This window comes from Scleropages formosus, chromosome 1, assembly GCF_900964775.1.
Source record: "Scleropages formosus chromosome 1, fSclFor1.1, whole genome shotgun sequence".
Classification (NCBI taxonomy): domain Eukaryota; kingdom Metazoa; phylum Chordata; class Actinopteri; order Osteoglossiformes; family Osteoglossidae; genus Scleropages; species Scleropages formosus.
In genome coordinates this window covers 51,882,828-51,905,214 of record NC_041806.1, presented here as the reverse complement: position 1 = coordinate 51,905,214, position 22,387 = coordinate 51,882,828, and the positions used below count along the sequence as shown (strand labels likewise).

At 46.7% G+C, this 22,387-nt stretch overlaps 1 protein-coding gene across 2 annotated transcripts in view; it reads right to left on the bottom strand.

The window, feature by feature from the left end:
- Window positions 1-22,387, bottom strand: part of fgfrl1a (fibroblast growth factor receptor like 1a) — an 84,005-nt gene that overhangs the window by 21,989 nt on the left and 39,629 nt on the right. The window contains exon 3 of one of the 2 annotated variants that reach the window (XM_029258695.1): window positions 21,676-21,948. The exons of the other annotated variant lie outside the window; for it this stretch is intronic. Within the exon in view, the coding sequence (XP_029114528.1) occupies window positions 21,676-21,948 (273 nt within the window). The remainder of the gene's footprint in view (window positions 1-21,675; window positions 21,949-22,387) is intronic. 2 annotated transcript variants of the gene reach the window in all.

The following is a 22,387-nucleotide window of genomic DNA, read 5'->3' as shown; positions in this document are numbered from 1 at the left end:
GTACTACAGCAAGAAGCGGGCGTGCAAACCTGGGTACGTGACCACAGCTGTAACCGCTACGCCCCCTGCTGCTCCTGGGAATACTGACATTATTTACGTGACAGAGCGTGGTGTGTCAGTGCGACGTGCATGTTACACTGTCCGCGGTACGCAGCGAGGCAGGGGCTTATCGGAGGGGAAAACGGGACCGGATCGGACACGTCCCGCCCGGAAACGGCATCAAAGCGCCGCGCGGCCTGCCCTGCGTGTCGAGAGCCCGAGAGTTTACATAACGCAGCGACAGCGTATCCGGTTACAGAGCGCCGTCGCAGAAATTTGAGGCATTTTCTGCAGATACGCTTCCGTCACGCTCGGTGAGACGCCAATTCGAATGTTAAGATTTTCCGATAGCGAAACGTTTTCATCTAAGGCCGAACGTGAAATCGGGGTCGAAACCCACAGCAACGCGCCGACGGAAAAGTGACCGTCGAGCACAAACGCGAACGAGAATGTGTCACCGACTGTGGGAAAGACATTTGATTTCGTTGTGAAATTCTCCAACATTATAGTGTACGATGGAAATATCAGTGTTTCCCACTCTATCAAAACAAGGCTCTTAGTGTTCGTACATATTGCAAGATCCTGCGAGATGAGCAACACTGCATTTTACATGAACTAACAGCATTTTACCCTGTTTGGTCCCAACCTCACTCCTGGAAAAGGATTTAAGTGGGAAGTAGGGGAAAGCTGGGGGTGTAGTGATTAGAGCAGCTTTTTCCACATCCAAAGGTTGCAGGTTTGATCCCCACCTCTGGCTGTAGTAGCCTTGAGCAAGGTACTTACCCTGAATCGCTCCAGTAAAATTACCCAGCTGTATAAATGGGTAAATAACTGTAACCTTAACATTGTAAGTAGCTTTGGAGAAAAGCGTCAACTGAATATTAATTATGATTACAATTAAATAGTGATGTAAGTCAGGGGGTGCGGTGGTGCAGTGGGTTGGACCGCAGTCCTGCTTTCCGGTGGGTCTGGGGTTCGAGTCCCGCTTGGGGTGCCTTGTGACGGACTGGCATCCCGTCCTGGGTGCGTCCCCTTCCCCCTCTGGCCTTACGCCCTGTGTTGCCGGGTAGGCTCCGGTTCCCCGTAAGGGACGAGCGGTTCTGAAAATGTGTGTGTGTGTGTGTGTGTGTGTGTGTGTAAGTCCTAAATGAACTGGTTTAGACTATTCATGAACATTAATAGTTGTGAACCAAGAAAGCAACGAATTTGCATTAGTTTTACCAAATATTTTCAAGTTTATCAGTATTTTCCTCGATTCGCTCGCTCATTTCGCCGTCAGTTCTGTGAATGGAACTGAGTGATGGCGGCACTGATGTATCTGCATACTTTCTTATTTTCTTTCTATTATTCTCATTTCCTCGTATTTTGTGTCGATTGCTCCATTTGGGGTTATTAGTGGAACGCAGAATTACACATTTTCTGACAAATGAATGAAACGGAATTGAACTGAACCGAATCAATCTGAACTGAATTTGAAGTGAAACGAGGTGAATTGCACTGATTTACAATTTACAATCCACACTGATATGTGAAAATTGGAGTTGAGAAAAAAACCTTTGTAACAATTTTGGGAACTCGAACCTTTGAACATTCACAGACAAGGTGACGACCACCGTCACTCAGAATAACACTATCGGGGAGGAATCCTTAACCACTTTTACAGCTCGAGAGCGGGTGGGCTCACGTTTAGCCACACGGGCGCTCTCGAAGCCACTGTGGACTTTCCTCCTTGCTCTGGCTCCCATCCCGACGCGTGTAAACTCACTGAGATCTTCGAAGAAGTTCCACAGGAAGCCCGCGGTCGGGGCGCGCGAAGCACGGCGAGAAACGACTCGCGGCGGAGTTAACGAACGTGCACGTTTGGCGACACACGAGCCGTGTGGGTCGGGGGGCACGCGCTAAACCGGGGTATAAATAGACAGAGCGCTGGCAAACCTGTCGCAGGAGATTCGCTGGATGCCGAAGTGGCACATTTCCCGATAGCGCCTGTAACACATAGCTGGGACAGGAGCGTTTCGGGCCCTTAAAGAGCCCTTTCCAGGAGACAACACACCGCTTAGAGCTGCCAAGTTGGAATCCCCCTCCTGTAGTACCCTTGATCAAGGTACATACCCTGGAATAAGACAGTAAAAATGACACGGTGTGAAAATGGGTAAAACACCGAAAGTAGTTCGGTACCGTAAGCTACGTGCTGTGGAGAAAAGCCTCAGCGTGGTAAATAAATGCATGTAGGCTTTATTACCGTGCTACGAAATATTCCTAGGGAGAACTCACCACAATCTCATGTTGACACTTTACAATAATGATACAGACACACACATTTCCTGAACCGCTTGTCCCATTAAGGGCTGCAGGGAGCCAGAGCCTAACCTGCAACACAGGGTGTAAGGCTGGAGGGGGAGGGGACACACCCAGGACGGGACGCCAGTCCGTCGCAAGGCACCCCAAGCGGGACTCGAACCCCAGACCCACCGGAGAGCAGGACCCGGTCCAACCCACTGCGCCACCACACCCCCCTATACAATAATTATATTGAATGCAAATGTCCCCCTTGTTCTGTCTCTGCTCCCATGAAGCACCAGCGTTTTATTCTCCATCAGCTGTAGAGAACCCTTAAAGTTCTCATAACACAGGAAAGAGGCCAAAGCCTGCATGAACTAAAAATACAAAATATACCGGGCATAAATATAATACGCTGTCTGTCCACTTTATTAGGCACAGTTAGCTTGGACTTGGCTGGACTTTCCTTGACTTTCCTTCACCTCCAGAATAGCACGAATTCAGCAGCAAGGTGCTGCACCATGACGTGCATTTTGCTTACTCTGGATCGTGCAGAAAAGTGTGTGCTAAATAAATGCAAACTACATTTATTTAGCAGATGCTTTTCTCCAAAGCGACTTCCAATGAACTCTAAGTAGTGTTACCAGCCCACACACCTCATTCACCGCGGTGACTTACACTGCTAGATACACTACTTACAATGGGTCATTCATCCATACATCAGCGGAACACACACATTCTCTCTCTGTCACTCACACGCTACGGGGAACCTCAACGCCTGTCTTTCGACTGTGGGAAGAAACCAGAGCATCCGGAGGAAACCCGCAGAAACTGAGCGGGAATCGAGCCCACATCCTCTTGCACTACTCACTGCGCCACCATGTCTGTAAATGCCTGCCCAAAAGGGAATTAAAAACCAGCGCGGAAGGTAGCATCTTCAAAATGTTGGGCAGGTTGTAATAAAAGTGCTTTCGTGTTACAAAGCGGCACCATATCTGCTGAACTTCATCACTCATTGAACTACTTGGGCTTAACGGGAGCGGGGGGACAGTAATTTGAAGGTCTCCTCTCGCAGCATTTTAAATAGCGATACACAGAAAAACAAAAAGGTCCCGTGAACATCTGCACGCCGGAACGGTGAACGACGTTCAATGCAGGCTTTTTGAAAGCTTCTTCGAGGCGCGACTCAATGAGACCGAAGCGACCCTTTTCTTTCGCACCCGTTAAGATGGCCTTCGAAACAAAAAGAAAGATCGGCCGATTCGCGAGTCTCTGTCCTTCTCCTGGGTAACACCTCCTGCCCCCATTCGAAAAGCGCCGACCTCGGCGGTCCTCTTCGAGCTCCGCGCCGTCAGAACCCCGCCACCCCCGGCCGGCGCTGCGGGCCTGTGGACACGCTGCTATTGAGGGTCAGTGAAGTACAAGTAAAAACAAATTTACCAAGCTGCGCACCACAATGCCCTTGTTAGCACATGAAAGGCTCCCGCAGGGGGCGGCGCAGGGGGCTCACATCAAAGGAGGGCCTTTGACGCATTCCATCTCTCTCTATGCGCAACAGCCCTCGTGCGCGGCATCCTCCGCCCGCTTCAACGGAAGACCCTCAGAGGCTCCTCAAGGGGAGGGACTGCTGGACAGCACGAGAGACACCCCGCTGGGGGGCTTCCACCTCCACCTGCCACATCGCTAAAACCTGAGTCCAGTTCGAATCACTATCGCTGCTTCAATTGATCCGAATAACACAGTCGTGTTGTAATTATCATTTTCAGGCAGTGTCCCATGTCCACCTGTGAAATACACAGGATCGGAATTTGAATGGACATTATGGTACTGCTAACAATACTAGATCCTGCTGTTTCCATGGAAATACTCATACTACAGAGGGAGTGCGATGGTGCGGTGGCGCGGTGGCGTGGACCGGGTCCTGCTCTCCAGTAGGTCTGGGGTTCAAGTCCCACTTGGGGTGCCTTGCGATGGACTGGCGTCCCGTCCTGGGTGTGTCCCCTTCCCCCTCCAGCCTTACGTCCTGTGTTGCCGGGTAGGCTCCGGTTCCCTGTGACCCCGTATAGGACAAGCGGTTCAGATGATGTGTGTGTGTGTGTGTGTGTGTGTGTGTGTGTGTGTGTGTGTGTGTACTCATACTATACACTTACACTTGTGTGCAGCATTTCAATATTATTTATTTACATATCAGACACTTTTCATCAAGGCAGCTTCCAATGAACTCTATGCAGTGTTATCAGCCCATACACCTTATTCACCACGGTGACTTACACTGCTAGATACACTACTTACACTAGGCCACTCATCCATACATCAGTGGAACACACACACTATCTCTCTCACTTACACACTATGGGTAAACCTGAGTAGCATGTCTTTGGACTGTGGGAGGAAACCAGAGCACCCCAAGGAAACCCCAACAGACAACATGCAAACTCCACACAGATCAAACCCATGTCCTCTTACACCACCAGGGTGCTGCAATACAGCAGCGCTACTCGCTACCCCACCCTGCCACTCACTCATGGCACCTCCTTCGAAATTGTTTAACATATGGAGCCATCCCACTTCTGGCATCGCGCTGTATGTCGAATGTGTCCGAAGGATCATTCGCTATGTGAGACCCCGTGTGTGTAGATTTACTTAGCCATTGCAGTTATTTTGTCTTCTAAGCCATCCCAGCAGATGGTTGCCAGTCACGTGAGCTCCATCTTTTCTCTCCAACTGTTTCAAAACGTTCAACCATCGCTGCCGACGACACCTGCTGTTCACCGGCTTTTCATCCCTGCAGCTCCACGACGCCACCGGGCTATTTAACACCGAACTCTAAGGAGTTGGGCCTCAGAGCAAAGGTGCGTAGCCCCAATGCATTAATGTGCCCTACTTAAAAGCTTATGGTAGGCTCTTAGTTTCACTCGGCTGGACATCATCCATCACTATAGCAACCATCTCTCTGCGCCCTTCCAAGTTCTTCCAAGGGCTTCAGGTTAGTCGCCGTGATGGAAGCCTCATGGCTAAATATGAGCGAGGGAGCGGGAAGGGACAATGAGGTTGCCATCGAAAGGTGACCTGGGACTGACTGGCAGCAAAATAAAAACTCTTGGGGCTGCAGTAGGTGAATATTTATAGAAAATCTCTTAACGTATGTATAGTTGTAGTGCAGTCAAGCAGAGACTCTCTTTGAGATCCCTTTTTACCCCCACGGGCACGTGAGGTGACCGATTTTTCTCGAGTATTTTCTTTATTTCATGTATCTTCTATTTTCCAAAGCGACGTAAAAAATCGAACTCCGTCAGACGAGGACCGAACGCACAGCCCGAACCACTTGGGTTCCGTTGGATCCGCGGTAAACGCGGCTTGCGGCGCTTCCTCTCCCTAAAGGCTCGTACTCAGCGGTCCGCGGGACTTCGACTCCCATTAGAGCAACGTCGGGCTCAACCCACAGGAGGCCCAGGTAGAGGACCAGATGTGGCCAGTTGTGCTGGAGCAAAGCCATGATAACATTTGGCCCCTCTCCTCTCCAGTCACAAAAAGATCTTTGTAAATCCCTGCAGCACCGAGCCAAGCCATGATGTCAACGTTATTTCGGGGGGTCGCGGGCCAACAATAATAACCATTCCTTACAAAAAAGCCACCAGTGGAAGGAACGGTCTTCTGGAGTGTGCAGGGGTACACATTCCTCGCTGCTTCGATGCCTCCCAACCCAAACAGCTCCGCGATTCCTGGCATTTCTTCCCAAATCCCTTTGCACTTCGAGCTTCAGAAATACAGACGTACGGATGTCGAGACTTCTCTCTTGAGCGACTGCAGCTCAATTTAAATAAACGAAGTGTGACTCTGGAGAAGTTAGGCACGCACGCACGCACGCACGCACGCTCAGGCACCGGGCGGAGAAGAAGGCCGAGCAGCGCCGAAGAGTTACGCAACAGTGAACCACAACGCAACGTTTTTATAGCTGAGCCTTTTCGGGAACCTTGGCCACCTCAGTGGAACAAATAAAAGCCCCGGTGAAACCATTATTCTGTGCACCGAGGTCTGTCTGCCTCCAGTTTTTTTTTTAACTCCTCGTGAGTTTATAGGACCTGGGATGACTGGTTCACTCTAATGGCTTTCTAATCTATTAAAAATAACGACGAGCAGCAAATGAGTATGGAATACAGTTTTTACTGAGGAGCGATCCTGCTCAGAAATCCCCGTACCAATAAATCCCGTAGTGTCCTGTCGAGACCGGAGACGCCCCCTCCTCAAACTTACTGTAGCAGTTTCACGACCCGACATTTGGCTGTAACGTCTAACAACAAACTCTATGTACGACGTAATAACGTCGGCTGGCTGTGCTGCCGCGACGCACCATATTTCCGATTGGCTCGGTCCCGTGCGTCCGTCGGCGTTTGGGTTTTTTTGAAAACATTTCATATACATAATGTTTCGTTTGTGATTCCTTTCAAGTTACTTTCTTTATTCTAAAGCATGTAGCAAACAAAAACGCGACAATTCGTCCGGTGCAGAAAATAAAAAGTGAAAGAAAGTAAAAATGATAAAGCAGCATGAATATGTAACACTGTGTTTCTATTAGTATTCTATATTAGTATCATTGTAACAAGAATGAAGGGGGGTGCGGTGGCGCGGTGGGTTGCACCGGGTCCTGCTCTCCGGTGGGTCTGAGGTTCGAGTCCCGCTTGGGGTGCCTTGCGAGGGACTGGCATCCCGTCCTGGGTGTGTCCCCTCCGGCCTTACGCCCTGTGTTGCCGGTTAGGCTCCGTGACCCCGTATGGGAGAAGCAGTTCAGAAAATGTGTGTGTAACATGAATGATATGCAAAATTAGTTATGCAAGCATTTGTGCATGTTAATTGTTTAGTGTATCCTTTGGGTCAATTATAATACAAAATAAGGGAATTTGGGAGTTACGGCAAGGCCATTGGAATGGGACCCCACCGTAAGTCGAGGATCCCCAATTCTTCCACAAGTCAAACTCATTGAGTTTTAGGTCCAATCACTCACACACACACACAGTCTGAAACCGCTTGTGCTGAGCACGGTCGCAGCGAGCCGGAGCCTAACCCCCTAGGCCCAATCAGTGTCTCAAAATGCCACACGCACAATTTTTTCCCCGTTCTTCACTTCTCCACTGCTCTCGAATACTTCCAGTTTAGGAAAAAACTCAAGTGTTGAGAGGAGACAAAGTATTTTGTACAGCAGACACCTTTATTAACAAAAAGTAACGAGGAGGCGAGAAGCAATCATGAGATGGGAAAGTCCACGGGGAGGTGTAGATGGGATGGATGGGAAGTCTGGGTTCCCCAAGCACCTCATATAAGCGCCTCACATGCCTAGTGGTCCAACAGGTCTCAATTTTACACTAGTGGGTTAATATATTGAAAAACAATCACTAATCATTCAAGTGACTGCAGAAGAAAAAAGGCATAAAGAATGAAGGCAACGCAGAGGTCTGGAGTTCTGCTCTGCAACAACTTATTTTTAATGTTACTTTATGTGGACCATATACCCCAAATGCTCCTTTAACCAGACCCGTTTCCCGTGTTTTTCTCTTTGATCGCTGGAAACAGACCACTCTGTTTCTACATGATCACAGGCAACAGGCTCCTCCCCCTGTGTGCTTAGGCGTGTCTTGACATTACCGGTTCCACATGTGGGACGCAAGGTAACAGCCATGTAAATCACCACCTCTGCCTCCCGACGCCATTTTCATTCGTAAACTCCGGACCGATTCAAACCAGGTCAATAAAATAAAGGCTCACGTTCCTCCGTAGTAAATCGCTTTCGGTGTTGTTATAAGACTCAAGGATCATGCGTCTGCATCCAAATCTCTCGTAGTGTCGATGTAATTTTAAAATCGTTTTCCAAGATGCATGTCGCTTCGAATAAAAGCATCTGCTAAATGAAACAACATTAATGTAAAACAACAGGTTTCCTAGTGCCTGACTTTCTCCGAAGAGTTCAGAGATCAGAAATACTTGATGGCCCATTCGAACCATCATCGAGGGGGAGCTCGTTCCACCACAATGGAGCCAGAACCGAGAACAAAGTTCATACATATATCTCACTTCGACTGCTGCATTTTCAACTGCCAAAATGTTCCCGTGTTACACTCTGGTTATGGCCTACAACATGGCCAAAGGATCTGTACCCCAATACCTACAAAACCCACCACTGACTGCTTGCTGGTCTCACTCACAAGGGTCCAAAATCAAAAGTTCTTCAGTTCTCAGTTTTGACTTCAATGTGGTGCAATGAGCTCCCTCTGTCCCTCAGAGCTGCTGAATCCCTTCCAGCATTTAACCACCTTAAAACCTATCACTTCTCCCACTTCTCACCTGATCTCCTAACTGTTCCATGAAGTCACATAACACCATCTGTCACCATCCCCCTTGTGTTTCCAATCAGTTCTATATACAGCTAGTTTGTACTGTGGTATTGGACATACTGACTGCGGTATGACAATCCGTGTCTATAGCTCTTCATCTGTTGTTGATGCACTTTTGTTTACCCCGAGTTGTACGTTGCTTTGGAGGAAAGCGCCTGCTAAACGAGTAAATATAAGTGTGGTGCTATGAATAACTGCTGCAACTGCTGCTACTCTTGAGAGAGTGTGACACATGCATTTCTATGCGAGTTTTCCCTGCTGAACGCTGAGTTTCAGGGCTGCATGACAGCAGAACAGCACAGAGAAGGAGTGGACTGGGCAGTTGTCAGGACGTTGTCCCAGACGGAGTCCAAACAGCTGGCCGGGAAGGATTGACTAGGCGCCACGGCACAAGTGCATCGCATTCCGGGGATAACACGAGCGCGGATCCGCTGGCCGGCCGCTCGGGGCTCACCGAGAGGGCTCGCTGGCATCACCGGCTCTCATACAGAAGAGGCTCAGTAAACACCAGCACGGTGTACAGCGAACACAACCGGTGGGTGTCAGCAAGCTAAGAGGAAGCGACAGCCTCCATCCACCCTGCCGTTACCCAGCAGCCACCTCTCCCCGCTTCCGTTCCTTTCGAAGCTCTAAGCCGTCCTCACGATAATCTCATGAGGACATGAGAGAAATAGCACGGTCCGGGGCAACGAAAAACCTCCGCGACGGCTTATGAAAGCATGTACATTTGACCCTTGGACAACACGGCTTTGAACTGCGCGGGTCCACTTATACGCAGATTTTTTTCAATAAATCTATTGGAAAATTTTTCGGAGATTTGCGACAATTTGAAAAAACTTGTAGACGAACCACGTAGCCTAGAAATATCGAAAAAAATAAGAAGTTAGGTATGTCATGAATGCATAAAATATATGTAGATACTAGTCTATTTTATCATTTACTACCATAAAATATACATGTAATACGTACAACTTGTACAGTGTTTTGTGTCATATAAGACAATACTCATGTACTGTAGGTACTGACAGACAGACAACGTAAACTTATCGATAAATACAGTACAGTATATACTGTAAATGTATTTTCTCTTCCTTATGATTCTCTTAACATTTTCTTTTCTCTACTTACTTTATTGTATGAATACCGTATATAATACAAATACAAAACCTGTGTTAATTGACTGTTTATGTAATCGGTAAGGCTTCCGCTCAAAAGTAGGCTATTAGTAGTTAAGTTTCTGGGGACTCGAGTTATACGTGAATTTTCGACTGCGTAGGGGGTCGGTGCCGCTAATCCCCGCCTTGTTCAAGGGTCAACTGTACTCCTTTTTCATTCAATGGGCTCATTATCTGGTAAGACAGCATTTTTGCCCATTATGTGGTCACTTTAGATCCGCAACAGGTATTTTATCTTTTACAGTCGTTCTGGGGCAGAAATACACACTTGATGTTTCAATCCCAAAAGGTTTTTGTCTCTCGTTGGCGTCAGTCTGACCACTTCCTGTCTAAATCTAGTGTTCGAACCCCTACGTAACGCTGGAAACAAGGAGGGTTCGAGTGCTGCTGGTTGCCCTCCTCTTTTCAATGAAGGCACTGGATGGAGACCTATTTATTCAAGCTGTTTTATTACCACAGTCACACTTCTTCCTTAATAAAACAAAACTACCGTTTATACTTCCTGTCACATGACATTTTCAGCCAATCACAACTACCGATTAACATAGACATCAATTACTGAAATCAGTAGACACTTTTCTCCAAAGCCACTCATAATGTTGCTATTTATACTGATTTACCTTTTTATAAAGCAAGGTAATTCTTACTATATCAAGGGTAATACAGCAAGGGTGTAATGTGATTGAACCGTAACCCAAACCTGGCTGCTGGAAGCTCTATCCATCACAAATGGATGATTGAAAGTAGGATGTTAAGAGATTTTCTATGCGATGTACGTTGCTTTGGAGAAAAGCATCTGCCAAATGAATAAATGTAAAAGTAAAAGACAGAGGAGAGCTAATAATTTTCCTTAATAATGTCACTCACGTATAATAACGTACACTAAACGTGTCGGTGTTATCATGCATAAAAAAACGCCCTTTATTTTGTCATTTTAACCAGTTTTTAGGTGACATTTTCATCCGGATACATTTTTAATAATTTTTTTCAAGAAGAAATAATTGTAATTGGACCCTTCACAGTGGGAATTCTACAAACAAGTGATTTGATAGAAGAAATTAACCCTGTTACGGGAGGAATAGGTGCTCGCTGTATAACAGTTGCACTCCTGAGCCGTGAACGACGCTCGGTTAGTGCTCCGAGTGGAAACCCGAAGGTTTCTGTCAGGTAACGGCACCGGCGGTGAGAAACAGAAGAAAATCGGACCGCTCCAGGGCCTGTCATTGAAGCTTTTCATGCGGTTGCTTTCCACCGGCAGCGATGCCTTTGAAATCCCGGCACCCTCCTCCACTCACCTTGCAAACCCCAGCCGGCTGTTGAAACAGAAATACTCCATAAAACACTGGAAGAAAAAAAAAAAAAAAAAACAAACTTTGTGTTGCTGTTGCAGCAATCTGGTACAAATTCGACTGCTGACACGGCACGTCTCTTGGCATGTATCTCCTGCACCACCGTTTTTCCTCTGCGACTTCGCACCGAATCCGAGCTTTAAGTAAAACGGGACGATTTGGGAGTTCAAACCCTGTTCAACACATGTTCTCTTATCAAGGTCTCGGAAATGAAGACGTAACGAATCTCAAACAAAAGTCCACGTTTTAAGTCGAACGCGAACGAGCAAAAACTGGACGCTTTCTCATTTCTCGGAGCCATACAGTCTGGAAAAGTGATTTTCGGCACAGGGACCTTCAGCGCGTTCAGCCAGAGTCCCATATAAGAAATACCTGCCTGTGCATAAATCTGCCTGTACTGCAGAGCCTCTACAGATTCGCATCTTTTTCTATGAAATCATGATTTTTCCACAAAAAAATTCTCACTGCTTGATCATCTTTTCCTGTTCTTCAAAATCTCAATGCACGTGATTTATTACCGGGCATGACTTGAAAAATACGAAAAACCCAAATTAAAGCTCCTCGGGATTGAAGTCCTTGAGGCCCCCTGCCCCCCCCCCCAAAAAAAAAAATGACCACCCCTCCCACTGAGACAATTACACATGGAAACAAATGGCGGTTTTTATAGGCAATAAATATGGTTCAGTGGAGTAAGGAAACTCAGGAAACTGTCACCATGTCTCATCATGGGTTTGGATGGTAGCTGGAAAGGCAGAGAAGGTCACTGAAGGAGAAGGAAACTGGGACCACAGGGGGTCCAGCTCTTGTGACGCCCGGGCTAACGCTCTGAACCTAATGTTTTTACCAGCTGGGCAGCTCCTGGAATTTCATTTTTGGACTGCCTTCATTAGCATACACCCCCTCTTGCCCGGAGGATCCCTTGCTGCTCTCCACGCTTTGTTGCTCCCAGGCGTGGACACCAGAGACAAAGTGGTCCAAGCCATCCATCTGTCTGTCTATCTTGTCTGTCCACCCATCCATCAGTTGTGAGCGTTCTGGTGTGCTTCATGTCATATGTTCAACGAAACTATTGCACTGGCACAACAAACTGTACATTAAAATATCGTTTTAGAGTATAAGAAAGGGAAAATACAAGAAATGTTATTTGCTTCATTGATTAAAGGTACAGCACAATATATGGAGGGCTGGTATCACTGCTGTCCTTTGAACAAAACCTCCCGGGACGGTGCTTTGCCAGCTGGCAGTGTTATTTCTCCTAAAGGGTGCCGTGTGAGCGGCTGCAGTGTGTGAAGGAAGAAGCAAGCTTGGCAGCGAGTGTATTACATGAGAGCACACCCAGCTTTTCAGACAAGCACGCACAAGGAGGGTGCAGAAATCCTGGACATTTCGCCGGTGGAAAAAGAAGAACAAATTCTATTAAAATACAGACTGCAGTCAAAGTTTAATAGGACCTTCAATTAAGTGCAAGGCTTGCTGTGAATAAAAAATAAAAAAAAAAACATATTAGTCATAATACCAATCATGTCCAATAATAACTTTGAGAGGGTCCTTACAGACTGCTCTTCTTGTTGAAAAACAAAACTGAGTCCAAAGCCCCCATGCCTCGCCTGTTGTAGGGAAGACCATTTCGAAGAGCCCTGATGTTGCTGGAAGGGCTGAAACCGAGCGTGCCAAGAACACAAGCCTTGGAGAACAAGACTTGCTAAAGTAGAGTAGGTGATCTGTCACTAATTCTCATGCAACTGCCTCCTTCAGAGCACTGAAAGAGCCTTTATTCTCTCAAAATTTTCTTAGCAGGCTTCCAACCGATGCAGATTTCAGAATGGCGTGATGAATCGGACGAGTTACGAGAAACTCTTAACGTGTGTTTGTCCACAGTGCAGTTCATTTACAATGTAAAATAAACTCACCGGCCACTTTATTAGTTAGACCAAGCTAACACTGGGTGAGACCTTTTTATTTTGCATCCAAAGTATAAAGTATATGAAGTATAATTTCAGTAACAGGGTACTGGACACATTACACGCGGGTTTGGTCCATGCTAGCTTGAGAGCTTCATACCATTTCAGGAGATGTTTTTGGCAGCACATTCATTCTGCTGACTTTGCTTATCCCGTAGACGCTCTTCTGGTTAAGGTGATGGGGACTGTGCAGGCCACTGAAGTAAAGGGAGTGTAATGTCTGTGGAAGCATCCTGAGATGATATGTGCTATTTGACATGAGACGTTATCCTTCTTGAAGTATCAGTTTGAGGAAGGCTAGACCGGCCTTGAAGGAATGCACCTGGTCAGCAGCAGTGTTTTGGTACTTTGTGACATTCAAAGGAAGCTCAGCTGATAGAAAAAACCTAATGTGTGAAAATAAAATATTTCCCTCACCATTATATTATCACCACCAGGCTGCACCAATGGCACCTGACGGACCTGGTATAAAGTCACCCCTTTTACGTAAATTTTGACCTTGCCATTAATATGTTGAAATTGGGATTATATGGACCAGGCAACATGTTTCCACTCTTCAGTCATCTAGTTTTTGTGGCTCCACATCCACTGGAATCTCACCTTCTTGTTCCAAGCTCACATGAGACAGACCCCCCACCTGGCCCTCTGCTGCTGTAGCCCATCCACTTCAAGGTTCAAAATGCTGCGTGTTCTGAGATTCTCCATATCACTGGTGTACTGAGTGGTTACTTGCTTTCTTGAGTCATGCTGCCTTGCCATGGATTTTTCTTGGTCCATCTCACACACACACACACACACACACACACACACACACACACACAATGTCTACAACTGCTTGCCCCAAGGAGGGTCGCAGTGAGCCGGAGTCTAACCCGGCAACACAGGGCGCAGGGGGCACACCCTGGACAGGACACCAGTCCATCACAATGCACCCCAAGCAGGACTCAAACCCCAAACCCATCAGAGAACAGGACCCAGCCAAACCTGCTGCGCCAGCACGCCGCTGGTCCATCACACTCTCCTCTGTAATTCTTGACATAGTGGTGCGCAATAACCCTAAGAGGGCGGCCTTTTCCTGACACCCTGGAACCAGTACGTTTGGCACCTCCACAACGCATGCCACATTTACAGTCACTTAGATCACACTTTGCCCATTCTAATTTTCTTTCTAACAGCAACTGGACCTCCTAACCACGTCTGCATGCTTTATATACTGAGTCACAACCATGTGACTCACTAACTGTGGGGGACAAGCTGTGTGTAGAAATGGCCAGGTGTACCTAATAAAGTGGCTAGTAAATGTATGTGGCCTTAAGTGGGCCTGCTGATGCAGACTATTACACAAAAGTACAAAAGTGGTGCTAAAGCAGCGAAAAATCCGAATACATGATGGAACACCGTATAAGACATCAGACGCAGGGCTGACGAACACGTGAGCTACACTTCAATATTCACACGGCACACACACATACCATAACCTGCTACAGACGGAGTGTTTAGTGCCACCGTCGGCTCAATGCACAATTGTTCTCGGGGCGTCCGTACAGCTCCGCTGTTTGAACACTGCGCTAAGTGTGTTCCTGGTAAGAATGTACATGCTGGGATGGAGAAAGGCCAAAGAAATCTTTTCATTTCCCCCAAATTGCGAACAGGTGTTGTCGCTGCAGCCCGGCTTCTGTGCCGACTCTCACGTCACAGTAGGCCTTTTGTTTGATCACACATAATAGAGTGGAAAAGTGAAACTGCAAAAATATTTACCCAAATGAACTGTGGACTGAGATGGAGCCGTGGTGGTGTGTGTGCGTGTGTGTGTGTGTGTGTGTGTGTGTGTGTGTTTGGGGGGGGCTGTAATATGAAAACGGTGTCAACTTCTCGCTCTTTACAGAAGCAGCGCCGCTGACCCGACTGAGTGCTCGCTCGCTCCGGAGGCCAATTCCCACGCGAACGTATCAAAACATTTCTGGGCTGAGCAAAAGTCACCAAAAAGCCCCGATTAATTCTGCTCAGGGTTCGTTAGACGGAACTGTCAGAACTCCTTCTCGGCGCAGGATTGCGTGCTGGAGAAACGATTTTACCGTATCGTATGACCCGCACGGTCTGCAGACCATATTTCCACATGCAGTTCGCACAATAGCCATTCAGCCATGGCCGATACAACTCTAGTTAAAGTTAAGTATTTGCCTTTTAATCCCTTTCCCACATGGTTTCAGACAGTGAAAGCATTATATTTGCGTTTATTTATTTAGCAGACGCTTTTCTCCAATGTAGTGTTATGAGCCCACACATCTTATTCACCGCAGTGACTTACACTGCTAGATACACTACTTACACGGGGTCACTCATCCATACATCAGTGGAACACACACTCTCTCTCTGTCACTCACACATTGAACTTGAGAGTGTGTGTGTTCCACTGAACTTGAACAGCATGCCTTTGAAGTGTGGGAGGAAACCAGAGCAAACCCACAGGGAGAACATGCAAACTCTACACAGACTGAGCAGGGATCAAACCCACATTCTCGCACACCACCCGCAGGTTGTGAAACAGCAGCATTACCCACTGTGCCACCGTGCCGAAAGCACGCATCACGCACGGAATTGCACACTGTCTACATACTGTGTGTGGACATGTAACGTATGTACGGCAGAGAAATGCTATACGAAGCAGGTGGCATAGTGGTGACAACTGTCACTTTGCAGTCAAAGGACCCAGGTTTGAATATCCCCCTTGCTGTAGTACCTTTGGACACAGTGCTTACCCTGAATGGATACGGTAAAAATGACCCTGCTATACAAATGGGTAAATGAGTGTAAGTAGCTTAATCTTGTAAGTTGCTTTAGAGAAAAGCCTCAAAATAATAAAAACAACAATAAAGGCTCTAGCATACAGTGGTGTGATGAACACCTTCATTGTCAGCAGCAGAGGCAGAACTTCTGCACACTGACCCCTTCTAGATAAACGATCTCTATTCTAGTCAGGATGGGGTTACACACGAAGAGCTGAGCCAAAACCTAATTCAAAGCCTAGTGATGAAGAACCATCAGAGGTCTGTATGGGGTGGCATGGTGGGACAGCTGTCTCACAGTACGTGGGTGGTGTGAGAGGACATGGGTTCCATCCCTTCTCAGTCTGTATAGAAATTCTCATGTTCTCTGAGTGCTCTGGTTTCCTCCCACACTCCAAAGACATGCTGTTCTCGTTCACCCATAGTGTGTGTTCCACTGATGTATGGATGAGTGACCCAGTGTAAGTAGTGTATCTAGTAGTGTAAGTCACTGCAGCGAATAAGGTGTGTGGGCTCATAACACTACATAGAGTTTGTTGGAGGTTGCTTTGGAGAAAAGTGTCTGGTAAGTAAATGTATTTCTATATGGGAAGACTGGGGTGGCCTCTGCATTTATTACAAATTCCTGGGAGGACCACACAATCCGCCTTGACAATTTCATAATAGTTGCAGCACATGGGTAGGTATTGTGCTGGAGTTACTAATCACTGTATTGGATTTATCTGAATTTCCAGTGTGGTGCCGTCTACTGTATCAGCAACCCTGTTAAACCATACAAGGTAATACATCATCACATGCATTTCAGAGAAGATCTGCCATGTCAGCTGAAAGCAGTACATTTTCAAAAGACAGGTTTTAAAATTTAATTCTAGGCACTAAATCAATTCAGAGCTAATATTTCACAACTTTTGTACAATTTATAAAGGAATTCCTACAATAGGGTACAAAATAATGATGCTTTTTGTCTTGCATTTAAGTAGAACTTTACATCAGGCTCTGACTGACAGTCTTTTATGCTTTATAAAAAAAAAAAAAAAAAAAAAACATCTGCTGTAATTGAGAGAAAATGAGCCATGTTTCTTTGACAGCAGACAGGGGAAACTGGAAATAATAGCCAATCGAGGGGAGCACGTTCAGAAGAGGCTTTCAGAGCCTGCATGGCGATGTCTGTCCAGCGCCGAGGAGGACCGGTGCCGCTGCACAAAGTGCCCATTCACTAGCAGAGCTGCTTTCCGTCGCCTCAATTACATGGGTTGTCTGTGCCTTCGGAGTCAGACAGGGCCATCTGAGAGTGGAGTCAAAGACATCACCATAGTCGAGCTAATCTGAGTTTGGCACAGACACACACTTGTACGAGGGCTCCCGGAAGCTCTTTCTGGCCCTAGACGGAACCGGGGCTTGACCTGAGCGCTATGGAACTATGGAGCTCCCATAATGTATTTCCTCTTTGCTCGTCTTCTGTCATATGGACGCCAGGCTGCCCTTTGGAACGGGACGAAAACTCTTCCTTGTTGACAAAAGATGAATCGCTGCCTAATAGGTAGTCTGGAGCAGTGCCAGGTGAAGGAGAGCCCCGAGCGCGATTGTTGGTTTTACCCATTGTTGTTACTAACTGCCTTTGATTACCTCTTTTCATGAAACTTTTTTCATACGAACAAGCTTGGCACTATGTTGCTCCCTGACTCTTTGGGTTAGGCCCTTCCGTTGAAGAATCGAACACCATGACAATGTATCTGAGCAAGAGAGATGCTCTGTTCTGCCAAACACCGCCATCCTCTTTCCACTGGAACTATAAGCTCCTGGGCCATATTGTGACGACCGACCGCCCTCGCACCTCAACCAGCAGCTACAGTCAGAGCACTCGGCTATAAGAGACACTTCTCAACCTCTTCCCAGTTGCGGAATCTCACTTGAGACAACCGATCCCTCTGCGTTCTCAAACCTCCCTCGCTCTGCTCTTCCAAGTCCTGTCCCTCATCGTTCCCCAGCCCCGTTCCACGTCTCTTTGATATCGACCGCCCGCCTTGTCCCTTGACCACAGTTTTGGATCCTTGTCTCTGCTCAGTTCGCCAATCGACCGACCGACCAACCATTCGCCCGCCCCCGACTACGAGAACATGTCTAGTCCTTTGTTTCTGAATAAACGATCCTGCACTTGGGTCCAGCCTCCTCTGTGTCCTCTGTTCATCATGACACATATTTACTAAAAGGATAGTAGTGTTTCCCCATGATGAGACCCGAGGAGGCTGGTCGTGATACCAGCACACCATGTTGACGGAAGCTGATGACTGTACGCCATGCTGGACGTGACATGACTATGTGAACCAGGACGTCAGCTTATTAGTATTTAGTGACAATGTTATGAATAGCTGTAAATTGACTTAAAAGTCTTTTTTAGGACTAGCAGTTGGAGCCCTGAGGTTGCTGGACCCTACACACAATAAACATTATTTATTTGGTATTTGTCCTCGTAATTCTTTTTGAATTAATTAAAAACAGAAGAGAATTGGGTGACAGCAGCATAAAGACAGAAACAGTATACTGAGAAACTGCACATGCATACAGACATGTAATACAATACGGGAGCAAGGACTTGGACATTACAGTCATTTCTTAATGTTCATGTAGGTCCTTGCTGCGAAAGGGAGTCAGTATAGAGCCAGAGCAAAGGAGATCAGTGTGTTCAGCAAGAAATGTCACACACTAGATGTGCTGTGTACTTTGAAAAAGTTTAAGCGGGAGGAAGGAAGATGCAAGAAAGACCCATCAGAAGAGAATTACAGTAGTCGAGAAAGGAGACAATAAAGAACAAGGACCTGGTCCAAGAGTTGGGGAGCATAAACAGTGAGGCAGGGGCTTGAAAATGAGTTTCAAGTGATGGTCAGACATCCAAGAAGACATGCCTGAGAGCAGATCTGAAATCTTGTTTGAGACCCGAGAATTAAAGAAATAAAATGTGATGCGGATTTGGAAATCTTTGGTAGAAAGCTGAGACGAGAAGCTGTGTGAGATGATGACGTTTCCCACAGAGGGAATGCATAGGGAAAACACAATCGGTCCCAATACCAATCCCTGAAGTACACCTGTAGAGGTGACACAAGGAAAGGAGAATGATTTCTGCCAAGATACAGAAAAGGACCGGTTAGAAAGGTGTGATTTCAACCTTTCCAGCGCCATCCCAGAAGAATGAAGATGGGCAGTTCAACAATTTAACAAGTACAGTCATGTGCCACTTAACGTTTCGCTTAAAGACTGACCACATATACGACGGTGGTCCAATAACATTATAATGTTACAACGGCTACAACATTGCTAGTCGATTAGAATTTTTTTTTTCACATGCTCGTGGTGGTGCTGCTGTAAACAAACCTACTGCTGCGCCAGTCGTATACAAGTATAGCACATACAATTATGTACAGTACATAATACTTGATAACGATAAAAAACACCTGTTAAGATTCAAGATTCAAGAGTTTATCATCTCCTTCCGCTTGTTTATTATCATATGTACAGTAAACAGTTTGTTACACCATACAGCGAAATTCTTACTCTGTGAATCCTCCCAGCAGCCTAAGACATAAATTATAAGGACATAAAGAAAGAAAACACAAGACGTAAGTTACAAATTTACAAAATTACAATTAGTTACTGGTTTAGGTATTTACTATACTGTAGTTTTTCTCATTATTTTACAGGGTACTCTTTCTACTTATAAAAAAGTTTACTGTAAAACAATATGCTGCGTTACGCTGGCAGCAGTGTCATAAATTTTGTGTTTACCGTGTCTCTTCACTGCATCGAGGCTATACCATCTGGGTTTGTATAACTATACTCTATGATGGAGGCTACACCATCTAGGTTTATATAAATACACTCTATGATCGAGGCTATACCATCTAGATGTGTATAAGTACACTCTGTGATCGAGGCTATACCATCTAGGTTTGTATAAGTACACTCTATGATGTTCACACAACGAAACTGCCTAAAAACGCATTTCTCAGAACGTATCCCCGTCATTAAGCGACGTACGTCTGTATGACTAAGTCCATGACCGTGAGCAGCCTATAAATTTTTAAAATTCAATCACGTTCCTCAAAATTATATGCAGCTGGATGGTAGTAGAGCTCATTTAGTTCAAGATACTGGAATCACAGCTATGCCTAGTCCTAAATTTGAAGCCAACTTGTGCATGCTGGGTTCTTTGAAGAGCACCAAACATATGCCAAAAAGGAGAGCAATGCCTTACTAAAGTGCCACTGCATTTGTGTCCTTGGTGGAGCCCTGCAGTCTTGACACGGGCTGCCACTGGCTAAAGAAGAATGTAACTAAATCCTTTGCAGTTGTTGACTTAGGATACAGAGACAGAAGCTTAAGGGATGAAGAGATCACCTACAAGCCTTGTTCCATATTCTGGTCTTATATCTTTGGCATGGCTGTTCTCCTCTGACGTCATCCCAAGCTGAGAAAGTTGGCTCGTCTCGACGGAGAAAACTCTCTCCCTTCAAGAGATCACAGGAAGGCTTTGCCTCCTTTGCTTACAGTGTCACAATTCAAACTGAAATGAAAAGATAAAGCAGCTGAAATGGGAACTTTCAGCTATGCGTCTGACTGGACGACAAACCACTTTAAATATTGGTTCCGGAATATCAAGTGACCGGCCACAAAGATGCACGTAATAAGCATGTGGGAGGTGACAGCACACATCCATTAGCAGCAAACGACATGGGTGGAGTCTGAGTGACCTTTCCAGAACACGGTCTCCCACGGGCACCACTGCACAGATGCTTTGCTAGCAGATGGCTTTGGGTCATATGTAGGAGGCCATGGTGGATTGCTCAGAATATAACACTGTCTCAGAGGCAAAACCTTTGGTCCATTTAACCAGAATGCAACATCATCTCAGGGACAAAGGCAGAGGTCTGTCTGATCGCATGTCCACTTCAAGATCAAAGGCAAAGGGCGCTTATTATTCGGACAGAAAGTCAACTAGAGAGTCAGCTGGACAGATGAAAGTAAACTAGTCCGCTAGATAGATGTATAGCGCAGTGCAGTGTCAGAATGTATGATTTACCCAGAAAACACAACCGTTCAATGAAGTACGGAGCTTTTTTGGGTTCTCCTTTACTGCCAGCAGTTTTGGGATCCCTACCCAGCATGCAACACCGTGTCGCCAAAAACCTGGACTTTGGATCATTGAAATTCACTTATGACCGTTTACAGATCACCTAGACCCACAGGACAGGAGGAAAACACCTGTGGTTCACTACGTGCTGAAAAGAAGGCAGGCAATACTGTGGACACAGGTACCGTTTCCTTGTGAACGTCTGCGGTTCAGTTTTGTCCGCTTTCGACAGTGAAGCTGATTTGGGCAACGTGAAAAACTTTAATAGTTCCTTCTACAGTGGAACATGGGACATGAGAACTATAAATCAGAGCCACAATAAAAGCTATAAATTCTTCACATTTGCAGTAAAATAAACAAAGACAGCCCTTCTCAGGCCCGTTCTGAACGTTGTTCTCACACACACACACACACACACACACACACACACACACACACACACACACACACACACACACACACACAGCTCCTCCCATTCCTCAGAGCAGCCTGAGTGCACGAAGCAGATCATCACAGGCCGGAACCTACAGCCACACCCCCGCCGGTCTCAGCCACAGCGCTAGTCGGGACTCACTGATGACGATGAGCGTGTAGTTGATGTTGACGCTGCCAAAGCCGTTCGTGGCCTTGCAGATAAAGGTTCCTGCGTCGTCGGCCTCCACGTCCTTGATCTTTAAGCCCTGGCGTAGAACGCGGAAGCGTGTCCAACCGCTGTGGATGTTGCGACCGTCCTTGGTCCACATGATGAGCGGGGGAGGGTCGCTCTCCACCGGGCACGGCAGCTTCATGGTTCGGCCGATTCGCACCATCTGCCGGTGGAGGATCTTCTCGGACACTCGGGGAGGGCCTGGAAAGCAGACGACGAGCACGTCTTTCATTGCAATGACTTGCCAAACCTGCAAGTACGATTCTCCACGACCGAGATGTCAGAGCCAGGAAGGACTGGAGCAGGGGTGTCGAACTTGTTTCATACACCTTCAGCAGGGTACTTACCCTGAATTGATACTCAAAATGACCCTGCAGAGCGATTGGGTAAATCGCCGTGCTGCACCGCAAACGGAAGGGTCCGGAGACATGAGCCGAGCTACCGGATTCGGCGATCGCGGCGACGACTCGCGTTGAGGCGGATGCTCATGAACGAAATAGCCGAATACCAACTCGGTCTTTCGCTACATGTTCAGAGCAGGCGGCAGTAAGTAGGTCAGCACCGGATTCAGAAATACGCAGAACAATGAGGAATATAATTACCCTCCTTTCATTTCCTGTGCGGGGAGATCAAAGGAGCC